At 39.4% G+C, this 27321-nt stretch overlaps 1 protein-coding gene across 4 annotated transcripts in view; it reads right to left on the minus strand.

Moving 5' to 3' along the window:
* LOC124155433 (calcium/calmodulin-dependent 3',5'-cyclic nucleotide phosphodiesterase 1-like) overlaps positions 1–8769 on the minus strand; it is a 423875-nt gene extending 415106 nt beyond the window's left edge. For 2 of the 4 annotated variants that reach the window (XM_046529245.1, XM_046529244.1), the window contains exon 1: positions 8626–8763. In XM_046529245.1, the coding sequence (XP_046385201.1) occupies positions 8626–8671 (46 nt within the window). In that variant the 5' untranslated portion in view covers positions 8672–8763. Of the gene's footprint in view, positions 1–8625 lie in introns of all 4 variants that reach the window. The other 2 variants (XM_046529242.1, XM_046529243.1) reach the window with 2 other exon arrangements.
* Positions 8770–27321: the final 18552 nt, after the last annotated feature.

Here is a 27321-nt window from a genome sequence, read left to right on the forward strand (position 1 = left end):
AAATATGTAACTACCACAGTAGTAATTATTGGGTAAAAAATGTTTACATTAAAAAATGAGAAGTATTGAACTTCACTCCTTTTAGAAGCAGCTCTGGGTTAAACGTGGAAAAAAATAAATTCAATGTTTTCAAAAAATACGCTTTCCTAGCCTTCCATGAAAAGATTGTCAGCCATTGAAAATTAATTCTGGTATGGTTTCCGATTATTACACTAAGTTCCATAAAAAAAGGTAAGGTATTAGAGATATTATTATTTAAAATATATTTTCACAGCATTTTTGCTGGTTTTAGGCTAGGTACAGGTATCACCAAATACTCTCGTCTTTTTACTCTGTGTTGAAAATTTTTCTGACAATCCGGCAAGTATTTAAAATTGCTGCTTTTTTATTGTAATAAATAAGTTTTTCGGCAGTCCAATAGTTTGAAGACCTTGGTGGATTGAATGAGGCACTACTCCTGTGGCAGAGATAATGATTGGTATTATGTGTACTTTATCCGATTTCCACAATCTCTTAATTTCATTTTTTAGTGCTTCATACTTTTCCATTTTGTTGGTGTAGGCTGTAGTGATATTATGCGAGTTAGGTACGGCAATGTCTATCAAGTACGTTTCATTGTGAGTTTTATCTTGCACTACTAGATCAGGTTTATTGCTATGGACTGTTTTATCGGTGATAATTGAACGGTCATAATAAATCTTACAGTGATCGTTTTCAAGGATGGTTTATTTTATTGATTTATTATTATTATTGTTATTGTTGAAAATAAAGGAAATATTCATGCCTTTCGTCAAAACCTTAGAGAAATTCATATATAAATGCATGTACTTCTTTTTAGCCCAAGATAACATCGAAAACACATCGATTAAGCTAATCTTTCAAAAAACTTGTAATTTGTTACCTTCATTCGAGGGGTCCGATTTTGCACAACCTTGAAAATTTATCGATCTCGAAAACTAGCGTAATTTCGTAGCAAATACCTCGGAATCCCCATCGTAAATTTGTCGAAATGGAGACGCTTGGCTGCTTCCCAAAATAAAGCCCTCAATGAATTTACCTTACAGCCACTCGGTAGGTATGGGACAAGAACTTTTATACAATTTAAATGTTTTTTTTTAATTTCTCGTTTCCATCGCTGCCACAACCTTATCTTCTCAAGTAAGCATTACGCTTGGTGGTGTAAAGAAAATTTATAAACCCTTTAGGTGAGAGTTTCGACACGGTACGCTCTTCTAAGGTTTATTATCCATCAAAAAATTTGAGTAATTTTGGCCCAAGCACCTTCATAACAGCAAAAATGCCCTTAAATTTTTTTTCATTCGTGGGATTGGGGAGGCCTAATTCACGAACCTTACCTTACCTGTTCCTCCGTAACAAAAAGGGCTCACAGAATTTTCGTCTGCGGTTCGCTCATTGAGGAGCACACTGAGTGCACCTCCAACACCCGACGACACGAAAATCGGACAGTCCCTTGCCCTTGTAAAAAGTCCACTTTCTAAACCGCCATCCATCCCTTCCAACGGCGCCTTCATTTGCTCGTTTCAAGCCTCGTCGCCGTCCGAAAATTCACGCTACGCTTGCCTTTTATTTAAAAAATAAATAAATATTCCTTTCTCTCTCTTTCTTCAGCAGGAAAGGAGACGATGCGCTTGCCGCGTGTGTGCTTTCAGCGAGAGATGATGTTGTGAGCGTCGACCGCCCCGCGGCGCCACCACTCAAGGCCGGCAAAGAGAAGGTGACCGCCAAGTTCCCTCCGTGACCTGGCAGTGACATTCGAGAGGCCGTGTGTTTACACGGCGACAAGGTGGGGGGGGGGGCGGTGGAGAGGGTGAAGGAAACACGACGCAGGGGCGGCAGACCGGCGTCGCCTTTAACGCAGTACGGACAAAAACTCGGCCGCCGCTACCACATTTTCTATCCTGTCGCATCATGCCTGATTTCTTAGCGAAATTTTCCATTCATTCACATATGTGGCTTTCATGTGGATTAATTTTAGGCAAATTACTTATATAGGAATGTTATAATGTTTGCAAATCGGCGCTAATTACGTGCAAGCGACTCAATTTGGCGGGAAATATACTAATACGGTTTTAGTTCAGAAAACAACGGTAATTTTATTTTTTTTTGTAAAAATATTTATTTATTCGTCTACATTAATGCTTGTCCCCTTATAAATAGTTCCCATAGTAATGGGTGCGGAGAAGAATGGAGAAGGTGAAATGGACGGACAGGAGGAGGAACGACGAAGAGCTGGACATGATGGGTGAGGAGAGGCAGCGTTTAGATGACATGGGGAGATGATAGAAGGCATGGATGAAGTGAATACTAGGCGGGAAGGGGATGTTGAAAATGGTGTTAGAGGGTAGAATCAGGGGCGCAGCTAGGAATTGAGGCTGGGGGGTTTAGGTGCAACTATTACCGGGGTGTGTGGGGGTATGAAATACCCACCAGGATAAGCGGTAGGTGCGAGATTAATAAATTGCAGAAATTTAATATAGATTGTTCAAAATGATGAGTTTTACGGCTTTCTGAGCGATATTTTATTAACCCTTACATTATTCTATTAGTACTATCAATCCTATTAAGTAAAATGGATTAAACTTAAAAATTTCTCTGAGCTCTGGGGGGGTTTTAACCCCCAAAACCACCCTCTCGCTGCGCCACTGGGTAGAATGTTTGGTAAACGAGGGAGGAGAAGGAAAAGAATAAGATTTTTAGATAGAATGAAAGGGAGAAGACCTTATTGTGAATTGAAGAGGGAAGTCCATAAGGGGGGGAAACTGCTCAAATACAACTTAAATACTCAATGCAAGATCAAAGTTAATAGTTTGAATACTTTAATAATTGATTACGATGCACTTGCGACGGCGCTTCTTCCAATCCTCGAAAAACTTCTCGAACTCGATACTAGAAGTCACACGGATCCATGTCATGGAGGCTGGGGCATCGTTCAAGTATTGTTTTTGGGCAAAAATTCGCGAGCATGCAATAAGTAGCGTGTGAGCCGAAAATCGCCTAGCTCATACAAATACGTCTCAGCTTAGCGGCTGCCGTAGACATAGTAAACACTTGACATAGCCGAAAATATTAACGCAGCTCAGGGATATACATACCAACATAGTGGATACGAAACCCTAGGGCGGGCTCGCGAGGTTACGCTCCTGGGCCGAAGTCTGAAGCCGAAGCTTATCACCTCTGCACCACAGAAGGGGGAGGACTGGAAGGAGAAAGGAAGGAGGCGCCGCCGCGATAGGAGCCCGACGACGCCTCCTGGGAGTGGATAGGGAAGGAAGGGAAGGGACGAGGAATCCCGCACCGTCACAAAGGCGGGCGGGTCCAACATCTACCAACATATTAAGAAATTGACAATCAGAATCTCCAAACTCGCTAGAAATTAAAAAATTCTGTTCCCGTTATTTTATGAACACACCTCGTATCCACGCCAAGTTTGAAATCAATGGCAACTCTAAGCATAAAATTAGTTTTTGCCAACAAGCTGCATTATTTATCATTCCTTAATAATATTACTACGAATCGATTTCTTGTTATGTCGAATGATTGCGTCGCGTGAGGAGAGTTCCATTGGTTTCAAATTTGACGTGGACGTTTTTCCAGGGTTTTATCCTCGATTAACAGTCAATAAATTTCTTTTTCACAACAGTACTTTGCTATCGTAGTATTTAAATGTTTCTGGCATAACTTTGGAATCATTAAATGGCGTTAATGAAAATTCAAATTCGTGGCTTCAGGAAATATTAATGCATTGAGTCTTCCACGAATTCGAAGCAAGCCAATTAATACGTGATACGGACAGATTCAGCAAATTTATTTGCGTGAAGGAATATAAGCATGAACGTGCTGATTGTATAGTTTCAGGATGCCCTAATGAAAACAATTACACCTCAAAACCCGAAAATTTCCCAATATTTTTTAAAAAATTCAGTGTGGTTTCTAATACACTTAAATCAAGAACATGGCTTATTTCTGTGGAGAGCGAACTCGACGTAATTGTTGTCAGAAACATTACAGGAGAAACCGATACTGAATGGAGTTGAAATATTTTGGATATGACTTATTTTTGTGTCTTCCTGCAGTAATATTTACCTCATTTTTGTTAAGATTAGTCAAATTGCTAATGAACGGGTTTATTTCGAGTAACGGGTTGCAAGGAACTCAGAAAATTTAGTTGCATGATGCTCACCTCATTTCAAAAGTCTAAAATAATTTCATCACCAAAGATAAATGTTTCTCTTCTTTTTCTACATTTTCATGCGATGCCAAACAGACGTCCTTGCGATGGCTTCCGTGGCGTGGCGGAGTGCAAGATTCACTTCTCCCAGGTGTTCCACCGCGTATGTCCCAGAAACATGGAAAGACGAGGCGGAAAACCCGGAAGACGTAAATCACCAAGCAAAACAGACTCCAGAATTTTGCAGTTGCTAGATACCTGCTTCTGTCTCGTGGTTACCGATTAAAATGCCAATTTCTTCATCAGCCTATCACCAGAGGATAAGGATACTTAAATTTAATATCTCAAGATACTTCTTCGGTCACTTGATTCAATTTTCATCATACAAAATCATTTGCCATAATCATATGAAGTTATAATTCATCATTCTAACTGACACAGGGAAACATACACGTATGGTAAGACGTACATTATATATTTCCGCTCTCCATAGCATATTCCACGAACTATTATTGTCCCTTGATACAAAATAAAAAAACATTCAAGATAGCAACACTCCGATGCTTATGCAAGTATTTTCTTAGTATTTTCGTTGGAAAAATGTTTATGGTTTTGCAAAGTTTCAAGAGCAAGGAATCTCAGGCTAAACAAAAAAGTAGTTGGTCACAAAGTTGATTAGGTGGAATAATTTCAATATTTAGGCTGTACATTGATAAGACTCGGATAATTATGGCAAAAATGATGCTAGTAACGGAATTAATTAAGATGATAGGCGTTTATAAATAGGAAAGAGCCGATGTGAGGATTGTTACGCAACGAAGAGAAGTTAGGCAAATGGATGGAGCGATGGGCTTCACGGATCGAAAACGTGTCTCTCATTTACTTGCTCCAAATCCAAGAATAGTCAAGGAGACCCTTTACATAGGATTTATTACCTAAGGATTAAATAATAAAGTGCAACGAAGAGACGAAAAAAACTCATTAAATAAGCTCGGTTATCTCGTAATATATATCACTAACATGAACGCCTCGCACCCACGGTCTTTTTGTAAATAAGGGAGGGAGGGAGGGGAATAGTGGAAGAAGGTTGAGAAGAAAGTAGAGCTGTTCGAAATTTAAAAGTAATGATGATAGATAAGCTATGGAATCGTTGCTGAATTCGACCGGGTGAGAGGCTTCGCATCCGTCAACGCCCATCGCTGTAGATCCAGATCTGCAGTAACTCTTAGGACTTCGCGGTTAACTATAACAATTGGTAGATGGCGTGCACTTACGGACATCTTACTAGTTGCCTTGCATGTAAGACCCTTCAAGCAATCTTACAAATCACTACCACTAGATCTCATTGAGTTTCCTTTTTCAGTTCGGCGATAAGTCATTTTTTTCCATTTAACCACAAATCCTGCTCTCTTCTCTCCTGATTCTCAATTTGACTTAGATTTTCAATTCTATAATGGTATCCAGAATCCTTTCACCCATGGAAGATGGGACTTTCAAATCTCAGTCTCGCCCAAGAAAGTAAAAATATTACAATTATTACCAGTACAGAAAAAAATGTCGTGGGAGCAGCCAGGTCAGCGAAATCGTATCTCCCTATCGCTTATAGTTTTATGGATGAAGGACCTTGGTATTGAAGGTGCTGTTGACGGAAAATTTGGTTATATTGAGAATCTTATTGTAATTTTTATATGGATTACTTCATGAAAATAAAAATTACCGCATGAAACTATGGACATGTGAAATAGACTAATGCAGTAATAGGTTAGTAGTAAATTATCTTCTCATTTATTTGCGCCAAATCCAAAAAAAGTCAAGGAGATCTTTTACAGAGGATTATTAATCAAAGGATTAAATAATGAAATTAAACAAAGAAACAAGAAACTCGGATGTTGCGTATTATATCACAAACAGGACCGCCTCGCAACTACGATCTTTTTGTAATTAAGGGAAGGAGGGGAATAGGAAGAGGAATTTAGAGAGACAGCCTTAAAATGGCAATCGTGTATGGTGAAATTGATGATTTTTATTCAACCGGAGAAGGCTGGTGGAAAAATCCGAGGTAAATGCAAATAAAATGAATTGCGTCGGATAGCACAATTCGTAGAATCTCTATGAATTCTTGAAACGAAGTCAAATGTCAGTTCTCTTGATTGCTTTTTTTAGTAATAGAAGTATATTTGTCTGTGTTTTATTAAGCATGATAAGTTGTTAGTACAATTAATGTAAATTCACAACTGGAAATTTCACCCAGAAAATATTAATAAACCAACAGCCATTTGGTAGGCATGGGATAAGTACTCTCGTAATTTTTAAGTTAGCTTAATTTCGTGTTTCCGTGGCTGCCAAAATCTTATCTTCTCAAGTAAACATTGCCCTCGGTGGTGTAAACAAAGATCCAGCAACGAAAATCGTATTTCATACCTCTTCTGTGGCGGTTACGGTGAAAATATTTAATACCATTGGAATAACACATTGCGGTATTTTCCATATGAATTAATTTTACTCACAAGGAGTATCGACATAGTCATAACTCAAACATCATTTTTATTACTAAACAATGAAAGGAATCATTTTTTTGACGTGCTTTGAGCAGACAACTTATCATATCCCTTGAAACATATCAAGTAAGCGGGATAATCATCGAAATGTTGTATCTTACATAAAAGTCTTGTGTTTCTTGAACTCTTTGGAAAAATTGCAATGCCTCAATTAAACAGCAGGAAAATATATATTTTTTATATTTCTACAGCGACTAGATGCGCTAGCATAAACTATTATAGAGGGCACTGGATCCGGCTGAATGAGGTATAAGCCATTGAAAAAACGTCTGCGTTATATCCACAGCTAACTAAATAGGCAGTCGAGATTATATTTTACCATGGATACTGGTTTCACTTGAGGAGGGTGTGCAAAAGATAGATCTACTTTCACCAAATTACTTATAGGTTTGGAAATCAATCCTTGACACATTTTCAATTGTTTTATTTGCATGTGAATAGTTTAATATTTTTTAAATTTAAAATCATGGACAACCATGGCCGGGATTCCAAATAAAATACGGAAAAATTTCATTCTCTCTCTTTGTCAACGTTCCCAACAGGAAGATCAAAGTGTTGAGCATTTGAAGTTCATTCCACGCAGTGGTAGATACACCTGAAAATGGTTTCTACTGGTGCAAGAGGAAAATAAAGATTTATAAAACATACGATTTGAGCAGTTCCAACAGTTATCGAGTGATGAGACCCCAGAAATCGCCCTCCATTGATTTATCCCATTCTGCGGACACTTTCAAATACCAGAAACGCCTCGAAGGGAATCCTTCCAAGTCCTCGTGTTCTGACCTCATTCACGTCCATTAGACGCGGCGAAAACAATTGGCGGAGAATAAAACAGACACACGTGGAAACAAATTCACTCTCACCACGGCGACGATATTTGGCAAATGACGTTTAGGCCACTCGTTACGGTGATATGTTCATACTGCACCTTGGAGACTAAATTGAACGAGGAACACCTTTGCACCACGTCAGAGCGGAATCGACACTTAAAACTCGCATCACCAACCACGTCATATTTCAATTATGCAATGCATTAGCCGCAAGGAGGAGAACAACCGTATTACACTGAATCCTGACGGCACTTGCAATCACTCATCACATTAGATCACGGCACCAATAATAGCACCAAGCAATTAAATGAAACATGCGATAAAAAGCGATGCAATTTATAAGCTTTTCATTTCAGAAGAAATCTTTTCGCATTTTTTCATCCATCAAAATTGCTAAGAAAAATATGAAAGCAATTTTCCACTAATTCCTTGCCGAAACAAAAGCTATGCACTATTCTCCATGTCACACTCAGTAGGTACAGCACACAACTCAAGCGATTACTTAGTTGATTCACCACGCAGCCAAAAAGGTTTATTTTCTTTCTGACATCTTTTTGAAAGGTCCAATTATCATATCCTTTGAAACACATGACGTAGGTAGGAAAACTATTTAATCAATATTCTGTATACATTTCCGGAAAGAAAATCGTCAAAATACTCTGGCAACTAGCAGTAAGCGATTACACCGACTCATGCGCTGTACTTGCGATAATGCACCACAGTCGCCAACCCATCGCATCCATGCAAAATATTAATGAATATGGAAAAAAAACATTTCCCTCAAAATACTAAACGCACTACACGACAATTCGCACCAGCGTTGATTATACCAATATAGGCGCATCTTCCTTATTTTTTTATGCTCATGCATTCCATCCGCACTCATCAAAAAAAAAAAAAAAGAGGAACGACAAACATTTTCCACTGAATCTTGAGGGCACTTCACGGAACAGAAAAGACGAAATATCGTCGCACTACCAGCAAGAGGCGATCATGCCAAACAACACATCATATAACGTGGCGCAGCAATGACTACAATTTTACGTACATCTCAGAAGCCAGGAAGGCAACAATGGAGTCCGCTGACGACTCATGGCCCCCTCCCTCGCTGGAGACAGGGCCGGAGAAATGCGAAGTAATGCTGCTACCTAAGACGATATGGAGGACACACTCGACACGCTGGACAACGCTGGACAGAAGCCGGTGAAATGGCCTTGGGACGAAGGAAGGCTGACTAACTAACTAACTGACATAAGAGGAGCACCCACAGCGCCCTCCAACGCGTCAAAGTGGAGAGACGGACACAACACAATTCGACAGCGTTCGGCGGCGGACACAAAGGATGCATGCGATGGAAGTAAGAGGAGGAGGAGGAGGAGGAGGATAGGGATATGGAAAGAGAGTGTTAAAGGAGGGTGGGGAGAGGAAGGGGACAGTTTGTGAGTGGAAAGAGAGAGAGAGAGAGAGCAAAAAAGGTGACGATTCCGTGGTGGCGAGTTTAAAAAAGGCCAACGGGCGATCGAGGCGGGGGAAGAAACCAGACAATAGACAGAGTGTGCGATGGGGATAAGGGAATAAGGGAGGGGTGGCAGGAGGGTGGGGGTTGAAAGGGGAAGAGGGGCGGGGGAGGGAAAGTGAGGGATTATTTTATCTTCACGGGGCTTTCTCGTGTGTTGTGTGTCCGAAGGGAAGAAGACAGCCGTTAGCGAGGAGACAGTGTGACTGACTGACGCCTTGCTATTATTACATACTATCATTTTAACCTCGGTAGCTCCCAAACCTTGTCCCCACGTAAACACTTAATCAGAATGATTTAAGCGTGATTGCAGGCTCTATGGAGGTGTGCGGGAATAAAATTAATAGAAGTTAGAGGCGTGTATTGTTACTCAGAAAGGTGATCTGTACCTAAATAGGTACTCTGAGAGCTCAGGAAAGATGAAAGGTTAACAAAGCTCTTTCATCATGATCCCTACAACCCAGAAACCTTCATTAAAAACTGAACTACTTTACCATGATATGATTAGTATCACAAAAAAGTTTACTTTTTGCTGTTAAATAGCTTCTCGATTTTTTCCTTGATCTGTAAATACATCTACGATGAACACTATCTCGATTAAAAATAATTGTGACAGCTTGGGAGTTCTAAAGTCAGCGTGCATACATGATTATGACTAAATTGAATTAGAGGGAGTAATTACGGGGTGGAGGTTACCGAAATGTGGTGCTGCAGAAGAATGATGAGGATCAAATGGATCGACGGAGCAAGTAATGAGGAAGCCCGAAGGAGAGTAGGAAAGGAGAAAAGCGAGAATAACTTTGAAACTGGGATGTCAAGAAAAATAATTATGCAGGTATGAAAAGATTAGCTGGTCGGAGAATTGAGAGGAAATTTGCGTCAAATCAAACTTAAAATTGCCGACCACTGATAATGGTGATGATGATGAGAATGTCGAAAATTATTTCTTGGAATTGTAAAACATAAAGGGCACAAAAGTGGATGTTTCTGATTAATATGAAGCTTACTTTTTGTACCCCTCTTGAACCGTCACTGAAACAGAGGGAATAGGACGGATATAAAATGTCATCCGTAAGGTATTCATCGATATTCACGCGGCAGCCGAAAGTCTCTCACACGACCCGTACAAAGGTAATCAGGATATCCAAGTCTAATATCGGTGATATCGACACCTAACGTAAAACCTACACCAGCCCTTCATCTAGGCCTCCTTGCAAATCTTAGAGGGTAAATAGCAGCAGTTTCTCGCCTTGGCATTCCTAATGAGACCGCGGGACGAGAAGTCACATTACCATAAGCCAAATCTCCCTCGGTGGCATTTCCATAATTGGAATTGACCCGGGCACTGAGGCACATCGGACTCTACACCCTTCCTCGCTATTGCCACAAAGGGGACTCGTAAGATGGCATGGAGGCATGGAGGAATGGTCCTCAAAAGAAAATAAAGACTGACCTGAATATGCCTTCCCAAAGGAAGAGTCTACGCCATTTACTCTCCCAAGGATTCCGCCTTTCCAGAATACTGACGTCTGCGCTTTTTTCGGCCACTGAGCATACATTACTTCATCAGCAATGAAAAAAATGCTCTTTCGTTCCTCCGATATCCATTACATCAAGAGGCTGCCTGATTTTATCGTACGAATTGAATTTGATGTTGCGCGCGGTATTTTATTTTTCACTCCAAAATTATGCAGGAATGTAGGTCTTCACGTAATTTTCTCCGGAATGTCTTGGCAAAGGCCAATAATAATCCGGTTTTATTAATATTTGACCTCGAAATCGTAGCTAATATTCCGGAGTATTCTCTAAAACGTTAATATGCCATAAAAAAATCTTGTATTGAAAAAATGACCCTTTGCTTCTTCATTTTCCATCACATCAAGTGGCTGAGTATTTATAACGTAATATTAAATTTGAGATTACGCATATCATTTAATTTTCACTTCTTAATTGTGCACAGGTGAATGTAAGTTTTCTAAGAACGTAATTTAATTTGGAACACGTGTTTTCATCGATAAAAAATGGCGAGTAAAATCAAAATCCGGTTTTGTTAATGCTTGACTATAATTGTGTAACTAATTTTACGGTGTATCCTGAATAGCTTTAAAATTCCATTTTAAATTATTTGAATAGGCATCCAAAATGTAAAAAATTCAATAAGGTCTCAAGTAGAATCATGTTTTTAGAACTTTGCATGTTTAGAAAATTATCTTAAATTTGAGATTTTTTTCATTATAATGCTGAGTTAAAAATACATTTTTGCATCACGAGCACGAACTAATCAAACTATATGATTTTTATCGTGCGCATCGAATTTGATATTGCGCACGGCATTTTATTTTTCACTTCAAAATTATGCAGGAATGTAATTCTTCACGTAATTTTCTTCGGAATGTCTAGGCCAAGGCTGACTCAGTACCTGGCAGAACCTTATCGCGAGCTAAACGAGAATATGAAACCTATCTTCCAAGTTGGTGGGTAATTCGAATTTTTAATCAAAATTTAAAATAACACAAATTTTTCACGAGGTTTTGAACCTGCTCGCCGCAATATCTTGTCGAAATCCGTGAATATACGGTATACATATTTTGGATAAAAACATCGATTACATCATATGCAATTAACTACAAATGTAAAAAATAAATGAAAGTATCCTCCTTGACCTATATTTTACATAATAGAGGCACGTATTCGAATAAGGAAAATAAAAACAGCAAGACAAACATCTTACCTTCCGCACATTTCGAAAAGAGGTTCTCTGAAAGAGGTTGATACGATATTCCATCCTGCACTCAAATTCTTCCAACTTCCATTCAATAGCCCGGTAGCCTAGGAATACTAAACAGGGATGAGGAGAAAAAAATAGGTCATCCCTATTCCTTTACAATTGGGAGCGCAAATACATTTGCCGCAATGCTGGGGGAAACACATTCCATTCCAAGATTTTAATCTGCAGTTCCGAAATAAGAGCCAAATTTCGCTCTTTTGTGCATCTGTAATCTATCTCTTATGGCCTTGGACCCCGTGAAAGAGTTAATTGGGTCCACTGAAAACTGGGATGAATCTTATCTCTAAGTCATTAACTATGATACATGGTAAGGTCACGCTTTCTTTATGCTATAATTCTCGGAATATGGCTATAAGTAAGAGGAATATGCACCGCAAACCAGAAATATTCCCCATTAAATATTTTGGATTTGGAAGTTTAATTAGATTGAACATGTGTCTCAAAAAAAATTACCATCTTAAATCCTTCATCAAGCTTAGGAGAATCCTCTTCGTCATTCGATCCATTTGTATTTTATCATAGAACATACATTGTTTCAAAATTACGTCTTAATTCCTAAATTTTCAGGGTACATCGAGTACACCATTGTCAACATCAGTACGTTGAATATAAGATTTTCCTAGAATAAACGAGATTAAATGTACATCAAAAGATCCATTCTATATGAATATGCATAGAGTATTTTGAGGTAGTGGTTTTAAGCAGATATTTCATTTCAAAAATTGGTCGAACAATCAGGGGATGATGGTTCTTCTTGACTCACTTGTTTCGGGACTACTACTACCTGGGTATATGAACTACTTGCACACGCATTAATTTATCATCACCATGACAGTGGTGATTTTGAGTGACACAATTTTTTATAACTGCAGCTAGATAAAAACATCGAGACGCCCCAGAAAACTTTAGCGTAATAGAACAAATCTCTGTTAGAAGTCGAAAAGGAAAGGAAAGGAGAAAAAGTCATTATTTTCAAACAATATAAGCAATCTAAGTATCCATGAAATTCTTTTTAAGGAAATCCATAATAAGAAGACGGAACAACCATATAGGGCATATTTTAAACATTACGGCCTGATGAAGAAAATCGTCGAGCGACAAACAGATAGCAAGGACGGAAAAAGAAGACCTCGAACAAAATGTAGGGAACAGGTAGAGAAGAATGTCACAGAGAAGAAATGCATGGATGAAAAAAAAAACTAGATGATGGGAAAATTGAGTAGAGAGCTGCGTCAAATTAATCTTAGAATTATTGACCTGAAAGGATGACAATGATTTCTATTCTGCTGTAATTGCGTACTGATTTTAATATTTTTATAGAAATGAACACTTATCTGTACATGAACTTTCCCTGATGTTTGGATTTTTATTTCGTCTGTGCTTCGATATGCATCCAGTGGCAACCCCTATTTCCGTTATATTATATCTGATGCTTATAGTATACTTTGAATTACCTAAATGAATGTAATAAAGACTAATGTGAAATTGGGGCATTATTAAAATGACGGCCAATACTCTCACTCGTGAGTGGAAACTCTTCGGAGAACAGTGCGTAGATTGTTCCGTGAGAAAGCCGCTTCAAACGGCACGAGAGCAATGGCGATCTTGAAGCGAGCAGTTGGCAAAACCGAGGAAATGTCGACAGACGTCACAGATACTTAAAAAAAACGAATGAAGTGAGATGAGCCAACGAAAGTTAAGGGCGCAGAAATGAAGCTCACAGAGCGAAATGCGAGAGTGTTAAAACGGAAACACATAACGAAGGAAAAAACTTGAAGAGGTGGATTCCTTTCTTTTATTTTTATACAGCTAAACCCAAATTAACGACGTGAGAATATCTCCTCGGATGCGGAGTTAGACGACGATGGGGAGGAAAAAGGCTCAAACAAAACACGGGTGAAAGGGTAATGGCGCTAACAGGATTCGTTAGTTCCGGCACGAGAGAAAAATAAATAAAATGAAAATCACGCAAACAAACGCAGTTTCGGGACAACGTAATTACGTAGGCGGGAAAAAGAGAGAAATAAAAGGGTGTCTTAGGGTGGAGGGACATGTATGGAGGGTGGGAGAGGTATGTGTTTGTACAAGGTAGGGAATGGGGGATGAGCCAACGCATGTCGCCCTGGATACGACAAGAATCACGCCGCGAGAAAATGAAGCTAAGGGTGTGACGAAACGACGGTAATGAGGAAGCGGAGCTCTGATTGGCTAACGTTGGCTAGTATAAAACTTCACTTTCAAGAGCCATATAATGAAATTATAAAAATATACTCGGTTTTACACGGTTCCTCCTAATGACCTAATATATTATTGTGGAATATCTTCCGCCAAACTGAATTCTTCCTCAAGTTCTTGTGAAAGTACATTGTAATGTCTCCGTTAGGATTTAAGGAAACCTTTGGATATTAATAAAATACATCGTACTGGCTAAAATGACAGCTATGAGGTTCGCCGTTGTCTGAATACGTAAGGTTAACTTTAAATACAAAACACGCAGATCATATTCAAAAATTTCCAGGTAAAACTAAACGATGATAAATTTTCACACACGTTTGTATCCAAAGTGCATGGTATCTACACATACTGCTAATATCGAGGCCTAACAGTTGTACGTTGATATTGGCACTAGCTGTTGAAACTATGGACAGAAGCTATTTTTTATCATTAAATTGCAGGGGAATTTATCATTACTGGTGATGACGTGGACATCGAGAAATAATAGATTTTAAATATAAAAATGTGTTTATTTGTTCAGTTTCTTAAAAAAACTGATCCTCTGCAAGGCATTTTAAATGTTAATGTCTGATTCCTGTTAGGCGCTAGAGAGAATATACTGCTAAAAGAAAAAAAAAATATTATATTAATATATCATTCTGGAGTTTTTTCCCTCAAAAATGGAATTTTTCCGTAAGTTCTTGAGAAAATAAATTGCCATTATAAATGACTCACTTTTACACCAAAATATTGTCGCTACGACAAAAAATAATAGCTATTAGGTTAACTTCAGCAATAAGAGTGAAGACGAAAAAAATACCTTTGAAGGCTCAAGCCAAAGCCTTAGAAAAGAATGCGTAAACTCGCGCCGCTAAGTTGTTGTTTTACCCAATTAATTCTACTTTTTGGGAACTATGTGGGTCCACACTATTTCTAAAAAGATATTCTGCTCAAGCTCATCTACTAAAGTGGCGGATTCACCCAGTGGAGGGAAGTTACTCGGCTACCATCTCCTTATTGTATCTAATCCTCCAGAAGTATTACGAATTTCGATGTGACGTTAGAGTTGGGATCCGACCAGAAATAATGTATCTATAAGGGACGTAGATATGAACATGAATTATAAAAGCAGAAATGTAGGACAAATGCTTTAACAATTTATGACTGTGAAAACACATATTTTATCCCCCTGGAATATGTACGGTACATAGACAATGAAGCAATTAATCATGAAGGAAAACAGTGCGTTGAACCAAATATTGTGTACTGTCATATTGTACCTATAAAGTAAGGGAGCACAAGTAGCAAGTAGGCGTTTGATTCTCCAAAAATATGTGATTAAATTGACGGCAAAGAAGGCTATCAACCATGGGGTAGTATTGCAATTTAAGAGGAAAAAAACTCAAATCTATAAAATACTCTCATATAGCTAAGCTTCAGCAGTATTTGGCGAAAAGCATTGGAACTCCTTCAAGATTGAACGGAAAGGAAAGGCAGTGGCAGACTCCACAATTATTTTTTGATGCAACTGGTTTCGATAAAAAATTATCATCATCACACAATTATTATAGATATCATTCCCGTATATAGGTACAATATTCGGAGGAAGAGATGGTTAGTGGTAGTTTTCTGGGGCCAAGAAATGGTCAGGTATACTGGACGGAAGGACGAACCTTTTTCGAACCCTTTCTCGGGGTCTCAGAGATAATCCGGGTGCTCAGGAGACGGGCTTCACAGTATGAGGTAACCGCTGCCGATATGACCTGTCGTAGTACATTTTTTACTTTACTAATGTCAATACTTGGAGGTAAAGAAATACACCCATCATAGTCATTGTCGTTGGGAGATTAAATGCGTCTTTTGATCGAGGTTCTACGATGAGAAATAAGGATTTTACGAAAAGGCATCATATTTACGCCCATTGCCTCCGCTGAATTGGCAACGCCGAAATTTTGTGAAAGGAGGGGGGAACGCGAAAAGCTCCTTTTTCTCCCCCCTCTCCAACTTTAAGCTTGTCCACGTGTATGAGTGTATCCCGAATTCTTGTGACTAAGTTTCGCAAAGGTGTTTGGCAGGGTGTGAGCTTTCGCTGACCCTCACTACTTAATTTATTCTTCTATATCTACATAGCTCCATGCGAGCCAAGGGTGCCTGGCAGGGGGTGACAAATCACCAAGATCACCACCAGGGCATGGAAAAATAAAAGCATGTAATCGCCATCTACATAATACCCTTAGAGCCACCTCTAGGGTGTTTGGCAGGGGGTGACAAATCACCAAAATGCAGCATGCAACAGGACCGCCACATGCTCACCGCACGGTCATAGAAATATTACGACACCACCAGGGCATGGAAAAATAAAAGCATGTAATCGCCATCTACATAATACCCTTAGAGCCACCTCTAGGGTGTTTGGCAGGGGGTGACAAATCACCAACATGCAGCATGCAACAGGACCGCCACATGCTCACCGCACGGTCATAGAAATATTACGCATACTAGCAAAATATGAGTGCTTATTCATTAAAAAAAACTTGCTAATGGTTAGTAATTCCTAGAGCAAATACATGCAAGGTTAGAACTATGAAGAAAAACACGCAATGAGTGACCCTAGCGAGCGACGCCATTAATCCTATCAATTGAGACATCCTTTGATCAATTGAGATATCCTCAATAGTTAGGAGAGAAGAATGACATTTTAACTCTCTCTGTTTTGCAGTCTATTTCTTTTCTTTTATTCTATGATCACGTCTACTATAGTACGATGGTAAACGAATGATATGATTCGCGTCGTTTCAGAAAATATCTTCTTCGAATTTCCTAAGTAAGTTAAGCCTATACTTCAATCTACGCTCCTGTAAAGATTCCCATCCTAACTCGTGTAACATACTGGGAACGCTGCACTTTTTGTCGTAACAACTCATCACAAATTTGGCTGCCTTGCGCTGTACTCGATTGATTTCAGCTATTATTCCTACTTCATAAGGGTTCCATACGCTAGTAGCATACACTAGCGCAGAAAATTTGTGGTGTACAATAAAGAGGGATGTGTGGAGAAGAATCAGTTGAACATGCGTGGAGTCCTTTGAGACACATTTAGTGGAATATGTGTGGAGAAGTAGGCACCATGCAAAGGGGGAATTGTACGCTGGTTATTTTTAGAACGTTGACATACTTTTATCCAAATAAATGGAATATATAACAAGCTGACAAGGCTTTTAGCCGCTCATGTGTTTGACAATGCTTCCATCTTCTGTGATCTTAGCTAATTGACAATGCCCTTTCCAGGGCTACCTCAGGTATTGGTTTGATTGGATTTTATTTGAGTGGTCATTCAAATTGACATTAGCGGTAGACTTGAGAGCGTGCAACATTTCTGTGGATAACTTCAATTTTGGAGTACCCTATAGTGCATTTTAACATTCATGGCCTTTTCGCTTCCGTTCTCATCACATTTTTTACTCACTGAAGGGGCGTATAGTATCATTCCTGGTGGAAGGGGTAAAGTGATTTGAGAGTCGTTAATACATCAGATTCATTATTTCATGTAGCATCCGTACCAAATTGAGGAGAGAGTATTCTTAATTTATTAGCGACATATTAATACCTCATCAGGTAATAAACGTGAGCACCGTCGAGGGAATAAGTGACCATAAGGTAGCAATAGCAAAGTTTTCTCTAAATAACGTTGGAAATTTTAAAACGGAACGTACAGTTTTTATTTTTAAAAGGGCTGATTTTGATTGGTTTAAGATTTATTTAAGAAAAATGCTTTCCTCGTGTTTCAATAATTAATGGTAAAGTTAAAGGTAGAGGGTACTTGGAAAGCTTTTATATCGCTCGTAACTTTGAGAATAAATAGCTACATCCCTAGTAAAACAAAAAAGAAGGTAGCGAACCGAGATGGTATGACGCGGAAAGGAGAAAATCATTTAGGCGACTGAGAGTATGCCATACTAAAATGAAAAGAGTCAGCACGGATTTATCCGCTAATGATCGCGAGTTAATTACTAAAAAATGAAGGTTATCTAAAGCCGGCACGAAGGAATGCGTTCACGAATTAAAAAAAAAACACTAGTAGAGCAGTTACGGGATAACCCAAAAGCATTTTGGTCTTTTGTTAGGGAAGTTTAAGGAAAACGATCTACCGTGTGTTCGCTGAGAAACGATAATGGAGTTGTGTTGAAAAACAGTTCCAATAAAGCCAATTTATTAAATTCCTACTTCAAGAGCGTGTTCAGAGCCTTCTGAGAACTCATCCGAGACAGCGTACAATCTCTGCATACGAAAGATGTCGCTTATTGACATTTGTGCTCACGGAATAGAACATATATTGAAATCGCTCAGTCCAAATAAATCACCTGGTCCAGACGAAATCCCTTCTCGCCTTTATAGAGGACTGGCCTCCGAAGTTGCCCCCTTCTTGCAGTAAATATTCAGTAAATCCATCAAGCAAAACGATGTAACCCCCTGCCAAACACCCTAGAGGTGGCTCGCAAGGTATTATGTACATGTAGATGATGTACAAGTACCTAATGACTGGAAAACTGCCCATGTAAGGCTAATATTCAAAAGTAGAGACAAGGAACAGCCATCTAATTACAGACCGATATCTTTAACGTCCATCTCATGCAAAGTCCTTGAACAAATCGCAGTCATCTCAGAAATGAAACACCTAGTCGCGAAAAACTTGTTAATGAGAACAACATGGATTCAGGAAAAGTAGATCATGCTAAACACCGTTATCTATTTTTTAGGTTTCCGCCCTCGATATTTTAGTCTCCGTAAAGAGCAAGATTCCAGCAGACGCTTTTTTACTTGATTTCAAAAATGCATTTGATAAAGTAACCCACGGAAAGTTAATAATAAAACTGAAATCTTACGGCCTATATGAGGATGTCATTTCCTGAATAAGAGAACTTTTGAGTGACCGCGTCCAAAAAGTAGTATTAGACGGCGGTTTTCAAGTAATGTCAGATTTATTCAAGGAAAACATATGAATTTGTTACCCAAACACGTACTTGTAAAAGCATAATGAAACTTTCTATGATGTAGAACGAACAAGTACTGAAGAACTCACTGCAACCGCGGAGGGTTAGCTGAACCGCGTGTAGGACGTCTGCGACCTTCCGATAATAACTTGTTTTTACGCTCCATTTAATAAACAAAGGTCCCTAATTAAAGTATTTTTAAACGGAGTATTTATTTACAATTCAACAAAATGCAATGACTACCCTATGAAGTCCAAAGTACAAAATGAAATTTAAGAGGATACGCTGAACATCGCATTACATCAGTCAATTTATTTCGAGCGCTACGTTTTTTAATTGGGTGAATGAGATGTGAACGACAGAATAACTGCAAGACATGCTGTAAAGTGAAGGTACTTGGGAAGAATGACGGGGCAGTAAGGCTTATCATCACATTTATCTTTACAAATATTCACATTTGTATTGTGAATGGAAACGAAGTATACGGCTGAACGCTCAAAATTGGAATCTTATTAGATGAATACAAACTTTAAGGCCACACCGTAAATTACTCCACGCGCTACAGCATGAAATCGACATGTAGGAACTACTTATTTTATTAAAAAAATTGAATAAACCTAAAGAAAAAAGGCAATGTACAATTAAGTTATTACAGTACATAATCAGATCAGAATCGTTCGGTATTCGAGTCGCGGTACAAAATGTGTAAAATAGTTCAATGTGAGCATTAAAATAATGTATAGAGAATTAGAAAATGTGATGCGATTTTCCCATCGTTTTCATCATTACATAAATGTTGAAATATGACATGATTTATCATTGGCATAGCGTTTCCTCCACAGCAAAGGAAAAGAGGTTATTCACTATTTAAGATTTTTTAAAGTATTTTTTCAGGCTTATTGGACCCTTTCGAATGCTAATGTCATCCGTGAAATTATGATTGTTATCACCAAAAGTGGTTGAATGTTCAGCTGTGAGCAGATGTAGTGAGGCCTCACTTAGAGTATGCTGCTAGCGTACGTGACCCTTATGAAGTAGGAATAATAGCTGAAATCAATCGAGTAAAGCGCAAGGCAGCCAAATTTGTGATGAGTTGTTACGACAAAAAGTGCAGCGTTCCCAGTATGTTACACGAGTTAGGATGGGAATCTTTACAGGAGCGTAGATTGAAGTATAGGCTTAACTTACTTAGGAAATTCGAAGAAGATATTTTCTGAAACGACGCGAATCATATCATTCGTTTACCATCGTACTATAGTAGACGTGATCATAGAATAAAAGAAAAGAAATAGACTGCAAAACAGAGAGAGTTAAAATGTCATTCTTCTCTCCTAACTATTGAGGATATCTCAATTGATCAAAGGATGTCTCAATTGATAGGATTAATGGCGTCGCTCGCTAGGGTCACTCATTGCGTGTTTTTCTTCATAGTTCTAACCTTGCATGTATTTGCTCTAGGAATTACTAACCATTAGCAAGTTTTTTTTAATGAATAAGCACTCATATTTTGCTAGTATGCGTAATATTTCTATGACCGTGCGGTGAGCATGTGGCGGTCCTGTTGCATGCTGCATGTTGGTGATTTGTCACCCCCTGCCAAACACCCTAGAGGTGGCTCTAAGGGTATTATGTAGATGGCGATTACATGCTTTTATTTTTCCATGCCCTGGTGGTGTCGTAATATTTCTATGACCGTGCGGTGAGCATGTGGCGGTCCTGTTGCATGCTGCATTTTGGTGATTTGTCACCCCCTGCCAAACACCCTAGAGGTGGCTCTAAGGGTATTATGTAGATGGCGATTACATGCTTTTATTTTTCCATGCCCTGGTGGTGATCTTGGTGATTTGTCACCCCCTGCCAGGCACCCTTGGCTCGCATGGAGCTATGTAGATATAGAAGAATAAATTAAGTAGTGAGGGTCAGCGAAAGCTCACACCCTGCCAAACACCTTTGCGAAACTTAGTCACAAGAATTCGGGATACACTCATACACGTGGACAAGCTTAAAGTTGGAGAGGGGGGAGAAAAAGGAGCTTTTCGCGTTCCCCCCTCCTTTCACAAAATTTCGGCGTTGCCAATTCAGCGGAGGCAATGGGCGTAAATATGATGCCTTTTCGTAAAATCCTTATTTCTCATCGTAGAACCTCGATCAAAAGACGCATTTAATCTCCCAACGACAATGACTATGATGGGTGTATTTCTTTACCTCCAAGTATTGACATTAGTAAAGTAAAAAATGTACTACGACAGGTCATATCGGCAGCGGTTACCTCATACTGTGAAGCCCGTCTCCTGAGCACCCGGATTATCTCTGAGACCCCGAGAAAGGGTTCGAAAAAGGTTCGTCCTTCCGTCCAGTATACCTGACCATTTCTTGGCCCCAGAAAACTACCCCTAACCGGGAGAGATATTATGGAGTGGAAGGGGTGGAGGGTAGTTTAAGAAGGATTGGTTGACAGCGTCAAGTCAGGAACCCATTTGAGGTTGGAGGGGAGAAGGAAAGGGTAGATTGTGGGGAGAGGGGTGAAGCGATTTTCATTTATTCATTTCCATACCACCGAAAACAGCTATACACGGCCTGTAAATCGGGGTTATTAACATGTTAACAAATTAACGTACACAAACAACCATGCCCTGGATATGGGTAACTTACCTAGGCGGGACTCGAACCCGCAACCTCCTGTTCGGCCGGCGAGGACTTTAAAATAGGGTGGTTTCCTATTATTTTTTCATTGCCTTAATCGAAAGATTGTTACTCCTGGAGTACATCTTTCACGCTTTTAGAATTTTAAATGACGATTAAATGAAAAATTTCAAGCGCGCGACAACGCACGGCTAAGTATGAATGCTGGGAAAAGCCCGTGTGACGTCTGGCCGTCGCTAAGTGAGGCCACCTGAGTGCGAGGCTATGAACGCCGCTACGATGCAGGCTGCTTGCTGCCGAGCATTGCGGTAGCGTATAGTACCCTGCTAACAGGTAGCGCTTAGTTTAAATAAGGATTATTAATTCCCTATCAAACGAAGGGAACTTTTCGACCTTAGGTAATTTTAATGGGTGATTATTAAGAGACGTTTCCCTGAGCTCTGTGCCTTAGGCTTGCATTGGTAATGTCAGACGATGTAAAACTCCTATCTACTCGTATAGAAACTAGGTCCCTGTGACGTCACGTGGAGTGGAATCGCATGGGCGCCAATCTGGGCTTTTTCAAATGAGGTTAAAATTGACCATTAACATTCATCTAAACTGGGATTTCTACAACCATATATGTTTTATCTTATGAATACACTAATGGTGGGTAACGAATCGCAATCAATGCCTTTCGTTTTCTTTGATGAAGGAAACTACCCTATTATTCGTCTGGAATTCCATTTTCGCCTGGAAGTAGATATTAATTTTTAAGTCAGTATAAAACAGGCCAAATCATATTTTCCTGCGATCCCACCAGTGATTTAAATATAATTCATAAAGTGCTTAAAATATTATTCACAATAATAAATTTATTTTACAGGTATCGAAAAGACATTCAGTCAATGATAATGCAACACACAAAGTTGCCCGAGGCTTAGACTTAACAATTATTGACGAAAAAGCTCGTATTGGACATGTTTACCATTTGCACATAGTTAGCATTAAAAAAACAAGTTATCCGCTAAATTTCTCAAAAGAAAAGTGAGCGACATTTGATAATTAATGTCTCCATATTACTCCGTCTCAGCAAATATATCCTCTCAACTTGGTCAACTCATTGCGATCTCGGCAGAACGCCCCTCGCCTTTGTGACCGTTCTCCCTTCCAATCAAACCAACGCAACGGCCTCTTTGCTAATTCATTTTCTCCCCGATTTCCACCTCGCCATCATCCCCTTCGCGATGGTCTCATCTCAGGATCGAAATGATACAAGTTTTGCGCAGTGATTGGCAAAATTTAAATCTAGACTCGTATTTGGGGAAATGGAAGAGTAATTTCAACGGAAGAGAGAACGTTCAACAAAAATTGAGAGGGTTGAGATGATGTAAAGAGAATAAGGAAAAATTGGGATCGATACCGTATTCTGAGATATAGAGTGCTAGATAACCTTACGGCACTGTGTAGTGAACAAGAATGGGTGGCGAGAATAACTATTTTGGACAACAGCCGTGAACAAAAAAAATGAAAAAAGGACACGCCTGTTCTGACTCCCACCTAACATTAACTTTATTCCTTTACTGTTCTGGGTAATAATGAATGCCTATCCGTTAGGCAAAATATCTTCTTCATTATCATTGTCGGACCAAGACTTAAATTGAAATTCTAAGATGATGTTACGGTATCGCTCTAAGATTGTTGCTCAAGCAATCTAAGCCAAGCACTTAGCCTCCAAGTCTTTAGCGGAAAAATGTTTTCGCCATTATTTCGATGAAGCGCATATTCTTACAATTTTCGATGCTGAATGCGAAATTTATCACAGCCATGGATTCGCCATTGCATCGTTTTTTTTTCTTGCTGAAGCTGGTAGTTTCAATGCTGCTTAAATATGAATTTCTTCCCAGATATATATACCTCCTGACTTCACTTTTGAAAAGTATCTGCACAATAGGATACACTAAGGTGAAGAAATGCCACAAACAAGTGTAAAGGGACCAATATTTACTTTCTAGCGTTAGAGTTCAATTGAAGAAGTAGTTGGAAGACAGGCTACTAGTGATCACGTGCGATGCACAATAAATCTAAAACGAGCTAATCCTAGCCCAAAACTGACGTCGGGAAGAGTCCAAATGGACAGAAAATGCTAAATGCAAGGCATTCTTTTTTTCTTAATTTTTGCTTTAGAGTAAAAAGTAAAGTAAATCCTGATTATATCTCAATATCCGCAGAAAAATTGAAAGAGCACGCCCAAAAAAAAAAACAATTTAAAAGCTTTACTAAGCACTAACAACTAGAATTTGCATGACGAAAAAATTAAGTGCGTGAAATAAAATCAACACTTGTGAAAAGAGGTGAGAGTCTCACCATTGGTAATATGCATTACTTGATTTGCGTAGTCGCATCAGGATCATTTTGATAGACAATATTTTTTATGTAAATAAATTGCAATATTCAACTTATCCTTCATAATTCTGTCTAACGTTTGTAGAAATTATATCTCTCAATGTAGGTTTCAGACAATCTACATAAAAGCATGATCTATGCATGATGGGCATTTCGAACGAAAGTACCTACATCTAGATTCAAGAGGAGTGAAAACAGTTGGGCCATTTCAGCTGGACGGTCAGCACCACGAAGAGAGGAATGAGAAAGAAAGAGGCATGAGAGAGAGGCACGGTTGGGAAACAAGTTCCGAGTGACGTGAGTAATGCAGGCCGCGAGCGAATCTGGTCCCGAGGGAGATCACGGGTGAAGGGTCGCCCGCCCGCCCGCTGGGTAAATGTATTAGGCCCGGTCGGGACTCGGCGGACCGCTTGAAAGCATCGCACGCAGCAGGTCGCTTTTAATCACTTAAATGCCGACGATGCATCCTCTCCTTCGACTGTGTGAGGGAAAGCGGCTTTATTCGCGGGGGCGGTGGTCTCCCTAGGCAACATGGAGATGAACTCCGCGCAGTATGTGTCTGAGTGAGTGCGACACGGAAGGTGGGTACGGTACGCCAAGGCTCTGATCCTTCACCACTCCGAGTTCAAATCCCGGAAGTGGCCGGAATTTCCCGGTGGGAATCCAGCGTGTATCGGGGAGCACTTAGATGATGGCAGAGGAGATCCTTCACGCATCAAGTTATCACCAGCCGGATTTATTTTTAGGACTCTTTGTGATTCATTGCCAGTTCAAAGTGGCGTCGCTACTTACTTAGATACAGAGTAAAATGTAAAGGCTTATGATTCTAAATCTACATATTACCCCGCAAGCCGCCTCAATAGGTGTGCGGGGTAGGATGTTAGGACACTAGCTATTAACAACAACAAGGAAATACTCTAACGAAGTTCTTCCTATCATTTATTTAGTATTTTATTCGGTCCATTTTTGTTCGGTTGTAAAACGAATTCCGTTACGTATCTGTTTTGTGAAATATTTTTCTTCCTTTATCGTTCCTGTCGGGCCTGGAATATGCTGGGGTTCTAATACGATGCTCTTTGTGTCGCTCTGAAAGAAGCCTATTTTTTATTGCCCAAACAATCTACGCCTACAGCTCAGCTTCCATGCCTCTAGCGCCTCCCTATCTAACTCATTTTATTTCCGTGTAACTCTTTCTGTACGTTTCTGGCAGTTTTTGACGAATCGCGCAGCTTACGCTTGTACTTCAAGTTCACGGAGTTGGAGAAGGAAGAGGGAAGTGAGATGCATTGCCGGAGGAGGATAGAATATATATAGATAACTATGATCTGAGACTAATGGAAAACCAATCAAACATATTCAGGCAATGAAGAGTAAAATGAATACAAAAATACAGAATGAAAAGTAAAGGAATAGGAGTAAAGGGAGAGTCAATACGTGGTAGAGGAAAATAATAGAGAAACAAATTTTGGCATCAGTCCCTCGGGAAAGAGCAACAGATAGGATCTTGGGGCAGATAAAAAAAAACAAAAGGAAGGTGAGCATCACCAAACCTGGAATTTAAGGACTATTAGAGGCATGGTGATCAGTTGCGAACGTGAATTTCATCTTATAAGTGGAATGCAATGATTTGGAACAATAAAGTTAACTATTTCAAAAAATGGGTTGAGCTCCGACACAAAGTTGAACCTCGAGGGCGCATGCCAATCATCAACGTGTGCCCATGCTCCAAGCAGCCTCCGATGACTCCTCTTTACCTCTAGCGATTCGATTTTGTGCACCACGTCCAGAACAAGACTTACGAACTCACAACATCACTCCCGTCTACGCAGTAAAAAAAGAAGAAAAACTAATACCGAAAATTTTGTGGCACCGCCGGGAGGTAGCGCGGCTCAACTTGGACAACTAAAAAAATCCGAACTCGTGACCATGTCGACATTTAACTGAAGCTCAAATATAGAAACATTGCATCCAATAAAATACTGGTGCAGAGTCCAATATATATTACATGCATATTTCGACTCTGTACTACTACAATTCTTCTCTGTTTTCTGTTCTCTACCCAGAATTTTCCAATGTGATATTACAAGTTATGAACAAGAAATGTGACCCAAAGAAAGATCTGTCATGAATCGTATTAACGATGAAACTCTAAATGTTTTTCCTCCACAGGATCCTTAATGTGCTGCGTGCATTCCATCCATACTTTCCAGTTTTTCAATGCTACCAATTCAAGGTTTTTCAAACCGATCCACCCAGAACCATCAAATCTCTCAAACAAAGACTTGCAGAAAAGATAGTGGCAATACCTGTCAACTTGCTACGAGAGGTTATGCTAAATTCTCAGGCTGGGCTGCAAGAATTCCTAAATTGCGATGGTGGACATAAGGTGAACATAGTATTCATATTGTCCGGGATTACAATCCACGGTCCATGGGTGAGAAGGCAAGCAAATCAGCGACCACAAAAAAACCCATTCTCCGCTCGTATGTATTCCTTTGGCTCTTCTTCATCAGCTTTTTATTACATATTATCCGAGTTCTTCTACTCCCACATCATCCGTGATCGCCAAATATCTTTACCTATTTCATGGTTTTTACCATTAATTTTCTCAATGGTATCCAAAATGACTGTTTTTGTACATTCAGTTAATTAGAAAAAAAAATAAGAAAGTTTTTATTCAACAACCAATCACTTTATTTATTCATCCTGTTTCATTGACGTACCTTATATTTCATACATGCAGTGATGATTATCGTTTAATTCCAAGGAAGCTGAAACTATGACGGTACATCAGCGAAAATACGTAGGCTAATCACCGTTTAGGTGAGCAGAAAAAAGCTAAAAGAAATTAGACGAACGAACCAAATGTTAATGAACGAGTAACTGAATAATCACCGGTCAATGTAACTGAAATGATCCCCTGATTAACGTATTTTGGGAATTTATGAATGACGTAATTGGCATGGAATCATCTTTCACGGAAGTAGGTTGGGAGCAATTCTAAATTAAACTCAGTATCAAGTTGATTATACTCATTGCTCACGGTCACTAGGACCATAAAATCGCGCGCCTCGCTCAAATTTTAAAGGTAATGCGTGCCCTCATTACATACACACCAAGGCCTCGATTACAAATTGCGGTGAGAACGAAGAATTGAACTGATTACATTGGAGAGCGTTTTCTGGCCGAATTATTCCGATTCAATTC

This window comes from Ischnura elegans, chromosome 3, assembly GCF_921293095.1.
Source record: "Ischnura elegans chromosome 3, ioIscEleg1.1, whole genome shotgun sequence".
Taxonomy (NCBI): Eukaryota; Metazoa; Arthropoda; class Insecta; order Odonata; family Coenagrionidae; genus Ischnura; species Ischnura elegans.